The sequence below is a fragment of the Lissotriton helveticus genome, chromosome 3_1 (assembly GCF_964261635.1).
Source record: "Lissotriton helveticus chromosome 3_1, aLisHel1.1, whole genome shotgun sequence".
NCBI classification, from domain to species: domain Eukaryota; kingdom Metazoa; phylum Chordata; class Amphibia; order Caudata; family Salamandridae; genus Lissotriton; species Lissotriton helveticus.
This window is the reverse complement of record NC_136061.1, coordinates 45,674,826-45,688,580: the sequence shown is the minus strand read 5'-3', so window position 1 is coordinate 45,688,580 and position 13,755 is coordinate 45,674,826. Positions and strand designations below refer to the sequence as shown.

Below are 13,755 nucleotides of genomic sequence, written 5' to 3'. Positions count from 1 at the left end.
AGTCGAAAAACGAGGAGCTGTTGTCACCCAGAAGCTCTGAAGAAGGTACCGAGTAATAAGAGATGCGGGGAAGAGAGTGCCCGGATGTGCTCTATGCACATATATGCTGTATTTAAGTTATAAAATACTGGATTCCTCCCAGCTGCGCTGTCCTGTATCAGGAGGACATCACCAGACATATTGTCCCATCGCATGACAGTCGAGGTGTACATATGACACACTTACAGGATGCACGTAGATGGTGTCGACATATGGAATATGTATGTTATGCCACACACCTATGTATGGGATAGGAGGATAAATGTCTTGTGTGTCTGATGTGGGTCCACTGGGTGACGGTTTTGCTGTACAGCGCCTAGAGGTCGGGGGTAAGCATGGGCGTAAAATCCGTTCCGCTCGCGGATTTTCGGCAAATTCGTAATCCGCGAACTTGCCGAAAATTCGTACATCCGTGCGAAGCGGATTTTTTGCTTGGTCGCACTTGCCAACTAGAATACTATACAATTTCGCGGGAGTAAACACTTGCGAAGACGTAGATGCGGCGGGCAGCGACAATCTCGCAATTGCGAGATTGCAAAATTTACAATTTCGCACAAGAAATCCACCAGCAGGCAGCATAAACCTTGAAAATTATGATTTTTATCAGAATAACTCCACAGGTTGACATTTGCCTGCACTTTTTTTTTGCAAGGAGTCGATTTTGGGGGGGGGGGGGAGGAAGGAAGTGCCCCACAGTCTCCAACTTCCTGTTCCTGTCCAGCAGGCTCCTCCCAGTGCTTTCTTCATGTGCTGGTCACTTTGATTTGGATCTTGACCTGGAAGGATTACTTTTTGTGGATGCTGCTGGATATTTGGATTTTTGCAAAACTGAAAGCACTCAGCAGGTGCAAAAGTTCAATCTTATCATTAGTAACCATTCCCTGTAGTGCCTGGAAGGATTACTTTTTGTGGATGCTGCTGGATATTTGGATTTTTGCAAAACTGAAAGCACTCAGCTGGTGCAAAAGTTCAATCTTATCATTAGTAACCATTCACTGTAGTGCTTCCTGAGGGGCCCCTTCAGAGTTCAGTTGCCTACTTGCAACTATTCTATGACCCTGCTCTGACCCTCACAGCAGGCTCAGAGAATAGCTACAAGTATACAACAAAGGTCCTGTTAAAAAAATTACACTGCAACAGAAAGCAATTACAGATAAGGAAGCAGGTGCCAGCCTGGGAGTTCAAATTCAGCGACACATTAATCAGCCCCTAATTCATTCATGTCAGTTGAGGCAGGGCGGGTGTGCTTTTCCCCCCATAATCTACAGTGATGAACTAGAGGCTGGCATGGGTGAGCCAGAGGGTGGCATGGGTGAGCCAGAGGGTGGCAGTGGTGAAACAGAGGGTGGCAGTGGTGAAAGAGAGGGTGCTGTGATGAACCAGACGTAGAAACAACATGGTCGCGACCGTTGCTACCCGACAACGCGAACTGGTAAAAAACCCATGCGAAATGGCAGAAACACTTGGGAACACAAAAAAAAAAAGGAATCCGCAAAATTCGCGAGAGTTCGCGGATTTTGCAGATTGCGAATCCGTAAATACGCAATTTCGCGGATTGCCAATTCGCAAAATCCGCCCATGCTTAGTCGGCGGACACGAGTCGAGAGCTGGAGATGGTCTGGTCAAGTTTAGGCCTCTGCCAGGGCCCGGTCGAAGGAGCCAGGAGGCCGTAGCAGGAGCCAGGGCCCTGTAGAAGGAGCCAGGGCCCTGTAAAAGGGCCGAAGGGCCCCGTAGAAGGAGCCAGGGCCCTGTAGAAGGGCCGAAGGGCCCCGTAGAAGGCGCCAGGGCCCTGTAAAAGGGCCGAAGGGCCCCGTAGAAGGAGCCAGGGCCCCGTAGAAGGAGCCAGGGGCCTGTAGAAGGAGCCATGGCTCTGTTGAACGAGCCAGGGCCCTGGTAGAAGGAACCCTGGCCCATAGAAGGAGCCAGGGCTCAGTAGAAGGGGCGAAGGGCCCGTAGAAGGAGCCAGGGCCCCATAGAAGGAGCCAGGGTCCCGGTAGAAGGAGCCAGGGTCCCGGTAGAAGGAGCCAGGGCCCCTGTAGAAGGAGCCAGGGCCCCGTAGACAGAGCCAGGGCCCTGTAGAAGGAGCCAGGGCCCCGTAGACAGAGCCAGGGCCCCGTAGACAGAGCCAGGGCTCTGTAGAAGGAGCCAGGGCCCCGTAGAATGAGCCATGTTCCCTGTAGAAGGAGCCAGGGCTCAGTACAAGGGGTGAAGGGCCAAGGGCCCGTAGAAGGAGCCAGGGCCCCATAGAAGGAGCCAGGGGCCTGTAGAAGGAGCCATGGCTCCGTAGAAGGAGCCAGGGCTCAGAAGAAGGGGCGTAGGGCCCGTAGAAGGAGCCAGGGCCCCATAGAAGGAGCCAGGGCCCCATAGAAGGAGCCAGGGCCCTGTAGAAGGAGCCAGGGCTCAGTAGAAGGGGCGGAGGGCCCCATAGAAGGAGTCAGGGCCCCGGATAAGGAGCCAGGGCCCCATAGAAGGAGCCATGGCCCGTAGATGGAGCCAGGGCCCAGTAGAAGGAGCCAGGGCCTGGTAAAAGGAGCCAGGGCCTTGGTAGAAAGAGCCAGGGCCCTGTAGAAGGGGCAAAGGGCCCCATAGATTGAGCCAGGGCCCGGCAGAAGGAGCCAGGGCCCCATAGAAGGAGCCAGGGCCCCTGTTGAAGGAGCCAGGGCTCAGTAGATGGGGTGAAGGGCCCGTAGAAGGAGCCAGGGCCCCGTAGACAGAGCCAGGGCCCCGTAGAAGGAGCCAGGGCCCCGTAGAATGAGCCATGTTCCCTGTAGAAGGTGCCAGGGCCCTGTTGAACGAGCCAGGGCCCTGGTAGAAGGAGCCCTGGCCCATAGAAGGAGCCAGGGCTCAGTAGAAGGGGCGAAGGGCCCGTAGAAGGAGCCAGGGCCCCATAGAAGGAGCCAGGGCCCCGGTAGAAGGAGCCATGGCTCCGTAGAAGGGGCCAGGGCTCAGTAGAAGGGGCGTAGGGCCCGTAGAAGGAGCCAGGGCCCCATAGAAGGAGCCTGGGCCCCATAGAAGGAGCCAGGGCCCCTGTAGAAGGAGCCAGGGCCCCGTAGACAGAGCCAGGGCCCTGTAGAAGGAGCCAGGGCCCCGTAGACAGAGCCAGGGCCCTGTAGAAGGAGCCAGGGCCCCGTAGAATGAGCCATGTTCCCTGTAGAAGGATCCAGGGCTCAGTACAAGGGGCGAAGGGCCCGTAGAAGGAGCCAGGGCCCCATAGAAGGAGCCTGGGCCCCGGTAGAAGGAGCCATAGCTCCGTAGAAGGAGCCAGGGCTCAGTAGAAGGGGCGTAGGGCCCGTAGAAGGAGCCAGGGCCCCATAGAAGGAGCCTGGGCCCCATAGAAGGAGCCAGGGCTCAGTAGAAGGAGCCAGGGCTCAGTAGAAGGAGCCAGGGCCCTGTAGAAGGGGCGAAGGGCCCCATAGAAGGAGTCAGAGCCCCGGAGAAGGAGCCAGGGCCCCATAGAAGGAGCCATGGCCCGTAGATGGAGCCAGGGCCCGGTAGAAGGAGCAAGGGTTCCATAGAAAGTGCCAGGGCCTGGTAGAAGGAGCCAGGGCCTGGTAAAAGGAGCCAGGGCCTTGGTAGAAAGAGCAAGGGCCCTGTAGAAGGGGCAAAGGGCCCCATAGATTGAGCCAGGGCCCGGTAGAAGGAGCCAGGGCCCCATAGAAGGAGCCAGTGGTCTGTAGAAGGAGCCAGGGCCCTGTTGAACGAGCCAGTGCCCAGTAAAAGGAGCCAGGGCCCCGTAGAAGAAGCCAGGGCCCCATAGAAGGAGCCAGGGGCCTGTAGAAGGAGCCAATGCCCTGTTGAACAAGCAAGTGCCCCGTAGAAGGAGCTAGTGCCCGTAGAAGGAGCCAGGGCCCCGAAGAAGGAGCCATTGCCCAGTAGAAGGAGCCAAGGGCCTGTAGAAGGAGCCAGGGGCCTGTAGAAGGAGCTAGGCCCCGTAGAAGGAGCCAGGTCCCCACAGAAGGAGCCAGGGTCCCGTAGAACGAGCCATAGTCCTATAATAGGAGCCAGGGCCCCGTAGAAGGAGCCAGGAGCCTGTAGAAGGAGCCAGGGCCCCGCAGAAGGACCAGGGCCCCGCAGAAGGAGCCAGGGGCCTGTAGAAGGAACTAGGGCCCTGGTAAACGGAGTCAGGGCCCTGTAGAAGGAGCCAGGGCCCTGTTGAACGAGCCAGCGCCCCGTAGAAGGAGCCAGGGCCCCGTAGAAGGAGCCAGGGGCCTGTAGAAGTAGCCAGGGCCCCGTAGAATGAGCCAGGGCCCTATAGATGGAGTCAGGGCCCCATAGATGGAGCCAGGGCCCCGAAGAAGGAGCCAGCGCCCCGTAGAAGGAGCCAGGGCCCTGTTGAATGAACCAGGACCCTGTTGGTGGTACGGAGTTTGAGGAGTCCAAAGACGCACAGGAAGGGGGCGGCAATCTTGTCAGCACATAGGGGCGGTGACCCTTTCGGTGGGTAGGATGCCTGCGATTACCTGAGTAGCCCTCGATTTATTGCATGGGTGTGGAGAAGCATCAACCGTATTATTATAAAGCAATACCCAGTGCCCAGAGGCATCAGACTTAAGATCATGGCACGCCAGCATGAGCTTACCTCAAATTCACCGGTCTTTGCCATGAAACCCACCAGCCAACCCAAACCACCAGGCCCTGATTCTGTTAGGGTCAGGAAGTGATCCCTGGGGCCAGTGGGGATCTTCCAGGAGTGTACCCCTTGCTGCACAAAAACAATCAGGGCCTTATTCATGAGGGCCTTACGCCACTGTTGCATCAATTTTTACTTTGTAAACCCCTGCGCCACATTATAGCTGCAACAGGTATAATGTAGACAGGGTGGGTGTTACCCCAGAAAAAGGCTCATAGAAGTGGCGCAGTGAAATCTATAAGTTTTCACTGTGCCACTTCTACGAGTTAACTGCGTCAAATCCTTACACCTGTTTCACAGAAGGCATAAATGTGACACAGGCCCTTTTACATGAGACTCGCCCATGTGTAATCAGACATTGCTGGAGTTGCGTATGTTTTGCGGCATACTCCAGCAAGGTGTCGCAACTGCACCACCAAATATGTCAGAATTCCTGATGTATCTGCTCAATCCTTGCAACATGGAGTGCCTTTACAGTAAATACGGTACAAAAGGGGGTGGTGATGGACGGAGCATCTGAACCAATCAAACACTCACACCCAGTCAAAAGATCTGGGTTTGATCCATCACCGTTCTTTAGCCCACTCTGCCACCCCAGTTCAGACATGGCTATATGCAAATCAGTCTGACCCTGTGCCTCAAGGGAACAGTCCAGCCCGAACCGCCAAGCCATGCCTTCCCTGGACCGGAAACAAGCTTCCGAGGACCGGTTTCTGGCATTACAGCCGTCTTCAGCCCGGTTTGCTTGAATCCAGTGGCATAGTGAGCAAGGGACTCACGTCTGAGCATACCCTGCCACACTTATGGCCGCCAAAAGCGGTACAAAAGGGGGTGGTGATGGACGGAGCATCTGAACCAATCAAACACTCACACCCAGTCAAAAGATCTGGGCTTGTCCCATCATTTACAGTAAATACGGAATATACAAGGTGTCGCAAGGAGAGCGCAATGAAAAGTGTTGCCTCGCTGTTTTCAACCAGCGATGCAACACTTTTCATAAATGAGGCCCTCATTCCTTGCAACACGGGCACCCTTGCACCGTGATGCAAGAGTGCGTGCATTGGTGCTAGGCTTCCGAAATGGCACCAGCGCAGGGAGAAAAGACAGGACTGTGTTGTATGCCATAGATAAGCACATTCCTGCCCTTCCACTGTGACACAGGGCAGTGAAGCTGATTTGCTGCGCTGCCCTGTGCCAGAGCCCCATAAAGCTGCCCACACGTCTGTGCCGGGTCTCTGACGTGTACAGCTTTGCTCTTGACCTTGTCTTGGTGGCCAGATATTTGTAATTAGCTCGCTAAGAGCTGGCATGTAGCATCTCTGTATCAGTTTGAGGGTTATTCGTAGACTCTCCCAGGACTCCAGAGCCTGCACCTCTGTCATGTCCATGCTTCGGTCTGATAGAGCGCTTACAGCACTCTGAATTGTATGGGTGCATTATACTAATGGTTTAAACGAATGTCTGACAAAATATCGAAATCAAAAATATCGAAATACAAAAATATCGGAACAAAAATATCGAAGTCAAAAATATAGGAATCCTATCCCTAACAAGGTAAGTACAAAAATATCGAAAAAATAATATCGTAGTACAAAAATATCGAAATTAAAAATATCGTTTTTTTAAATGTATTAATAATAATGTAAAAAGAATTATAAAATACATATAATGTTACAAATATTAAATAAAAATATTAAAACATAATTAAAAAATTAAAACTAATACATATACATTTAAAATAAATTAAAAACTTAATAATTTAATGTAATTTTATATTTTTTAATTTCATTTAATTGATTTAATTTAAATTTATTTTATTTTTACCCTGTACGACTGTACCCCAAAAACCCAAAACTGACCCTGAACCCTAAAAATACCCCTTTACCCAAAAACCCAAAACTGACCCTGAACCCTAAAAATACCCCTTCACCCATGAACTGAAAACTGACCCTGAACCCTAAAAATACCCCTTTACCCAAAAACTGAAAACTGACCCTGAACCCTAAAAATACCCCTTTACCCATGAACTGAAAACTGACCCATAACCCTAAAAATACCCCTTTACCCAAAAACTGAAAACTGACCCTGAACCCTAAAAATACCCCTTTACCCAAAAACTGAAAACTGACCCTAAACCCTAAAAATACACCTTTACCCAAAAACTGAAAACTGACCCTGAACCCTAAAAATACCCCTTTACCCATGAACTGAAAACTGACCCAGAACCCTAAAAATACCCCTTTACCCAAAAACTGAAAACTGACCCTGAACCCTAAAAATACCCCTTTACCCAAAAACTGAAAACTGACCCTGAACCCTAAAAATACCCCTTTACCCATGAACTGAAAACTGACCCTGAACTCTAAAAATACCCCTGTACCCATGAACTGAAAACTGACCCTGAACCCTAAAAATACCCCTGTACCCAAAATGAATTAATATTATTTAATTACCAATTAATTATTAATTAACAATAACAATAAAGTAAATATATTAGCACATTTGCTGTAATTAATTTAATTTAATAATTAATATTATTTTGCACAATTAATTAATTAAGAATAACAATAAATTATATATAAAAAAATTACTATAATTAATGTAATTAAATAATTAATAATAATTAATTACCAACTAATTAATAATTATAAATATGTAAAAAAATTATAATAATTAATTAACTAATTAATAGAAATTAATTACCAATTAATTATTAATTAAAATATGTACAAACATATATCAATTAATTAATTATTATTAAATTACTTCCCACCCTATTCCCCTATAAACCCATAACCCGCTACAGAACATATTTATCTATTAATAAATTAATTAAAAATAATTAAAAAATAATTCTCAATTAATTAATTAATAATTCCTACTAATTAATAATTAATTTAACATAATTAAATTACTTCCCACCCTATTCCCCTATAAACCCACAACCCGCTACAGTAGTAAAAGACAATATTTAATAAAATAACATTAAAAATAAATAATAAAACATAATAAATACAATATAATATACACTAAATTTATTTAAAAATTGATATTAGTAACATCAAACTTATTAATTTCGATATTATTAACATCGATATTTACAACTTCGATATTACTGATATCATGCCAATATCGATATTTAAACTGTCGATATTACTTACCTTCGATATTTTTGTATATCGATATTTAAACTTCGATATTTTTGCATATCGATATTTAAAAATCGATATTTTGTCTGTGTACCGGTTTAAACGCACTCACATGTATCTTATCGTTTGCAGTGTTTTATGTTTATTAAGATGCGCTCATTCACGCTATATAAGTATATAATGTACTGTACACATTCAAGCAGGATTTTACATGTATTAGAGACACTTATAATTCCTGTATGCATAATGTGCAGGATGACCTTATACCCATATAAATGTAACTGTGTGTCGTTTAAGCTGCCTGCACTGTAGGCCCAGAACTACGGGTTGTTGTTGGTTTCGAATCCTTGGTTGCTCAAGAAATAATTAAATGAATCTTTTTTGTGTGCCAGGACAGTATGTTCTCATCCTTCTGCAGGTGCAAGAATTCGACATCGTTATTCTTAGATTGAAGGAGATACCCAGAATGTCTTTGAAGAAGACTGAAAGGTGAGAAGGAAGGATGCCTCCCTTGCCTGGCCTATCTGAACCTCAAGGCCACTGGAAGACAAGAAGAACTTAATTAACGCTTCTATAGAAATCTACTGAAAAAATATTACAAGTGAAACAGTTCATCATGTGATGCATTTGGGGGGCTGAACTTTGTCTTTTTGTATGATGCGCAGGGACAGAGTAAGGAGACTTCTGCATTTTTTGGAGTAGAAGGAGCATCTTCGAACGAGCTCTATAGCCTTAAGCTATCTGACCCAATTGACGTGAGTACTTCTTAGGAAGTCAACACGTGCTGACACCTTTGGGGTATGAGATAAGGGAAATAAGGGTAACCCTCGGTGAGAGCAGTGTAGGGAAAGATAACCTTTGTTTTCCTTCCCCATGAAAAAGGATTTGGATTCAGCTTCAATTCTGGGTTGCATTTTGATTTTGGGGTTCATTACATTATGCCTTCTATGCCGAACAAATTATATTGGTAGATTCGGCTCTGTATTGATTTTCATGTATCTATATTCTCTGATATTAAGGTGTCTTTACATTCAATTATTTTTGGCCTTATAATGAAATCCATAAACAGAAATTCGGAGTCTGTGGTCTTTTAACATGATTAAATTGGTAGTATAATTTTGAAGTGTTTCTCCCCTCAACCACTTTCAGCAGGCAAATAAAAGACCATCTGTGCTGGATTTAGTAGAGAAGGCAAGGACTAAATTTAGCGTAATCAGGTCTCAGCACATGATCTCCACTTCAGCTCTGTGTGAGGGTATAGAAATGTGTGCTTGCGTCTGATTGGACAGCTTATGCTGCCGGGTGGCTAGAGAATCCCCAGGTCACCCCAATCTGTGAGTCACAGACTTATTTTTCTTTTGTTAATGAGCACCTGGAGACGTCAATGTGGAGTGTGTACAGATTTCTTTCTTATATTGTCATCGAAGCCCCTTAAACGGTGGCACTGCTCACCATCGACCTTCCTCCCCCTGTGGAATGACCGGGAGGATCCCAATTGGTCTTACCAAGCGAGGGTCATGATGGCGGATCTGAGGACTGATCTCCGTCTCGGCGTAGGATTCGGCGGCTGAGGATCCCGGTTTCTTCTGGCTCCTCTTCCTGCCCGCAAGTCTATCCTATTAAGAGACAAAGTGTATTTCAAATCATTAGAGGAGTTCTGCAGATGTATCTTCAGACATAGGAGAAGGCTTAAAGACAGATCATGGAGGTCATGAATTTATCTCACAATTCTGGTTAACGGGCTTAACCACAAACGGCCACCAAAGCCCAAAGAAGACCAGAGACTGGGAAGACCCCCGACACAGTGCCATAAAGCTCACTTCCAAAGACGAAGGGCCTTCCTGTCGTCCTGCCTTCATCATACCCCCAACTAGGATAGGTGGTGATTGGATGTTGATGGTGGGCAGTGGCACTCTGGAGGGGGCATCAAAGTGGGCAATGCTGGACTGTCCTCTTCCTTTGTGGGGGTCCCACTGTCCTAGATGATACTTGTTGGGTGGCGCCTTGTTCTGATGGGGTGGGACGTGTAGCCTTGGGGTGGTATTTTGAGGAGAGGTAACGAGGGTTCTGAGGGACGAGAGCTCCCGCTTGACTTGGAGGCCAGTGGTCGCATATGAATAAACTGGTGACCACTTACTGTTGGCTCCGTCTTTCCAATACTCGCATGGTGGGACCATGAACGCCTACCAGCCTGTCGCATCCATACGTTTTTGAGACTCTCAGGAACCTCCAAACATGGCTGCCACACTCTGCAGATCCTGCTTTGTGCAAGTACAATGAACTGTGCTGCTCTGGCGCGGGTTCCAGTGCTCATTGACACAAACTGGGGCAGCTCTAGCAGAGCAAAGGGGTTAGGGAAAGCGGCACCTGACCTCAGCACTAGACTTTGGGGTGTAGAACCCTAGAGAGGTTCTCTCTGCTTCCTGAAACTCCAGAAGACTGAAGCCTCCACACAGCAGGGGTTGAGGGAGGGAAACAGAACCATGCTTGGCCTCATTGAGAACTCATATTGCTGAGGCCTGGTGCAGTTCATTGTGCCAGGGTGGGCACCGGTTATGGGCAGAGACTATCTTTAGAGGTTTGTTTACAAACTAGTGGGTCTGAAGAGCAGCTGGAAGTCCCATGGTTCTCAACTGTTGGAACTATGGTACGCCTTCCAACCCTTGCACGGCTGGCATCATTGCACAATATTCTTGGCATCACTAAGATGAGATCGCGCTAGTGACCACGGATAGCTCAGTCTTCCACGGTGGCCAAGATATGTCTCCATTGGCTCTGGTGAACGACAGACGCCGGAAACCACAGAGAACCTAAACTCAACTACCATAATGTCTCTGAGGACCCTTTTCTAAAGAACAGCACGCGTGACCTCTGTGCATGACCCCAAGCACCCTGGTGCCCACTACCGGTCCGACATCAGGCCTGCTCTTGTTGTCTATTGTTTAGTCCAGTTTAGGATTGCTTCATATGGCCAGGTGAGAAGTGTCTATCCCCAATTTTCTGACCCGTGGTCCCCATGTGAAACCCCCTCAGGGGTGATGCTATTAAAAGTGCATCAAGTGCAGCTGCACCAGGACATAGGGGGTGTGAGATCTCCAACTTGGCTGTATTTTCATACCAGACTGAGGGAGGGGAGCAATGTTCTCATTTGCATTGTGGCCCATGAGACCTTTCCTGTGCCATTACTTCACTCCCGCTGCACCCCACCACCATGTTCCTGCCCCGCCTCTTCCAGTCTTCTTTCTATGACCCTCCTGTCTTCCTTTTTTCTCCACCCTTCTTTATTGTGCACTCACTGCTCTCTTCACCTAATTGTCTCAAATAGTGAACTTTGTAACACCAATACTGTGCGCTGATTACACCACAGTGGTTTTATGCTTTGCTGTAAGGGTTTGGAACAAAACTGTTTGATGAAGGATTGTTTCCCAAAAAAAGAATGAACTCTCCTTAGTGTGCAATAGGTATTCCAATGTGTGAGTGTGTGAGTGTTTGTGTGTGGTGTGTGTGAGTGTGTGTATGTGTGGCATGTGAGTGTCTGTGGCAATAGAGTGTGTGTGTGTGTGCATGTGCTTCCATGGATGGGAGTGTGAGTGTGTGTGTGTGTGTGTGTGAGTGTGTAAGTGTTTGTGTGTGTGTGAGTGTATGTGTGTGAGTGTTTGTGTGTGGTGTGTGTGAGTGTGTGTATGTGTGGCGTGTGAGTGTCTGTTTGTGGCAATAGAGTGTGTGTGTGCATGTGCTTGCATGTATGGAGTGTGAGTGTGTATGTGAGCGCGCGTGTGTGTGTGAGTGTGTGAGTGTATGTGTGTGCGTGGGTGGGTGGCTGTGTGTGAGTGTGTGTATGTGTGGCGTGTGAGTGTCTGTGGCAATAGAGTGTGTGTGTGTGCATGTGCTTCCATGGATGGGAGTGTGAGTGTGTGTGTATGTGTGTGTGTGTGTGAGTGTGTAAGTGTTTGTGTGTGCGTGGGTGGGTGGCTGTGTGTGTATGTGTTGGTCTGTGTGTGTGTGTATGCGTGCATGCATGCATTCATGTGTGCAGGTGTATGTGAGTGTGTGTGTGAGAGTGTGTGAGTGTATGTGTGTGCGTGGGTGGCTGTGTGTGAATGTGTAGTGTGTGTATGTGTTGGTGTGTGTGTGTGTATGCGTGCATGCATGCGTGCATGTGTGCAGGTGTGTGTGTGTGTAAATGAACCACACATTTTGTCATTCATGCGGACAGAAGAGGGCGCCACTAAGGCATGCACAGTTAGGAAACTGGTGGCCTATTTAGATGTATTATTAACCCCTTCGCTGTGCCCGTTGGCCAACAGCCGTCGCAAGCACTACCTCCGTAGTGCTGCGCACTTCCATTGGCTGACGCGGCCCCGCCCACCTATTCAAACTGCCGCACCGCCGCAGAATTCACGCCGCGGTTAAGCGGCTAGACAGGAAGACCGAGGTCCAAAAAGGGCAGAAAAGGCATTAGTGTCAGGAGATAGAAGGCCTCATTTATACTTCCTGCGCTATCCCATTTCTTTCCCGCACATTACGTGCTCATGCGGAGTTACTGATTCCGCGTGAGCGAATAATGCCTAAAAATACACACACAAAAAATGAATGTGTCCTTGTGTAAAGTACCTGCTGCTCAAGTCAAGCACGCCGATACCTTTGGGTCGAGTTAGAGCTACAAACAACTGCAGGAAAAAGGGCCATATTTATGGAAAAGCTCTCCTTTTTAGGTCTTGAAAAGACATGTTGGGTTCGATATGTCAGCTTCAGCCTGCCCATATGTTTATCATTTGCTTGCTCTATTGTCACTCTCAAATCCTTTGTCCCCATCTGTCTGTGGCATGAATGCTTTATGCCTCTTCCTGTGTTCGGTTTTCTCCCAGAGCATGGAGCAAGTATTTGCGTCCATTCACTGCTGCTGTTTTAGGAGCTATTTTTTTCTTGGTCTTAGAGCACTCCATACGAGTGCTCGTGTTTTCACTCGCTCCATCCTCCGTCTCCTGATTATTCTTTTTTTATGAGGTTTTCTGTAGCATGAACACCACCCGAAGGTGTTATTGGAGCGCCTTAACCCCTTCGATGCTTGTGACGGAATGGTCCCGTCATGAGCGCCGGTTGGGCTGTGCTTATGACGGAACCGTTCTGTCACGGCCCTGCCCATTTTTTAGAACCTTCAACACAGCGCGAAAATTCACGCCGCGCTGAAGGTGTTAAATGAGCACCAGGAGGGCATCAGTCCTAAAACAAGAAGTGGGGGGACTAACCTAGTTAATCAGTAAGCAAGTGGCATTACGCCGCGTGACGCACGTGACATCACAGGAAGTGGCATCACAAGAAGTGACTTCAGATCTTAAGCCCTCACATGCATATTTAACAGGTGTATCATGAGTACATTGGAGCACATTTCGAGTATACTTGTAAACTCACCTGAATTAGGCAGAAGATTCACACTTTTGTACGCTACACATAAAACAATGTTGACTTTTGTCAGCATAAAGCTTCCTCTAGCCATAGTGCTTTAACAGAAAAAATAGTGATATTTAAATTATTTCAACGCCTCCTCAGCGCTATATAAATGCTATTTATTTTGTGCAAATACTGGGAAAGATCAACACATCTGCAGTTCTTACATATCTCCTAAACAGGGACTGAACAAAGTGAAAAGCTGCCTCTTAAGTATGTGTGAAGTGCTAACAAGGTGCAAGCCTTTGTTTCCCCTCCGCTTCATTTGCATCAGGTGTGAGGCTCCTGGATGCTGCCAGCCAGGAGACTCCAACAAAAGGAGGCCTGATGACCCCTGAGACTCCGCCTTTGTTATGGGCCCAGCAGGAGTCTGAAATAAGAGAGCCCCGTCCCCACCTGCTCGTAGTTGCTGATCTAAAGCAGATAACAACGTGCAGGTGCTGCTGGAAGTGTCCCGGTGCTTGGAAAAGACCCCCGGGACGAATTCAG

General features: G+C 48.0%; 1 protein-coding gene across 3 annotated transcripts in view; it reads right to left on the bottom strand.

Moving 5' to 3' along the window:
• Nucleotides 1-13,755, bottom strand: part of PRKAG3 (protein kinase AMP-activated non-catalytic subunit gamma 3) — a 342,332-nt gene that overhangs the window by 236,465 nt on the left and 92,112 nt on the right. For all 3 annotated transcript variants that reach the window (XR_013608551.1, XR_013608552.1, XM_078679203.1), the window contains exon 2: nucleotides 9,324-9,434. Coding sequence is in view for 1 of the 3 variants with exons in the window: in XM_078679203.1 (XP_078535329.1) it covers nucleotides 9,324-9,434 (111 nt within the window). In the remaining 2 variants the exon portion in view is untranslated. The remainder of the gene's footprint in view (nucleotides 1-9,323; nucleotides 9,435-13,755) is intronic.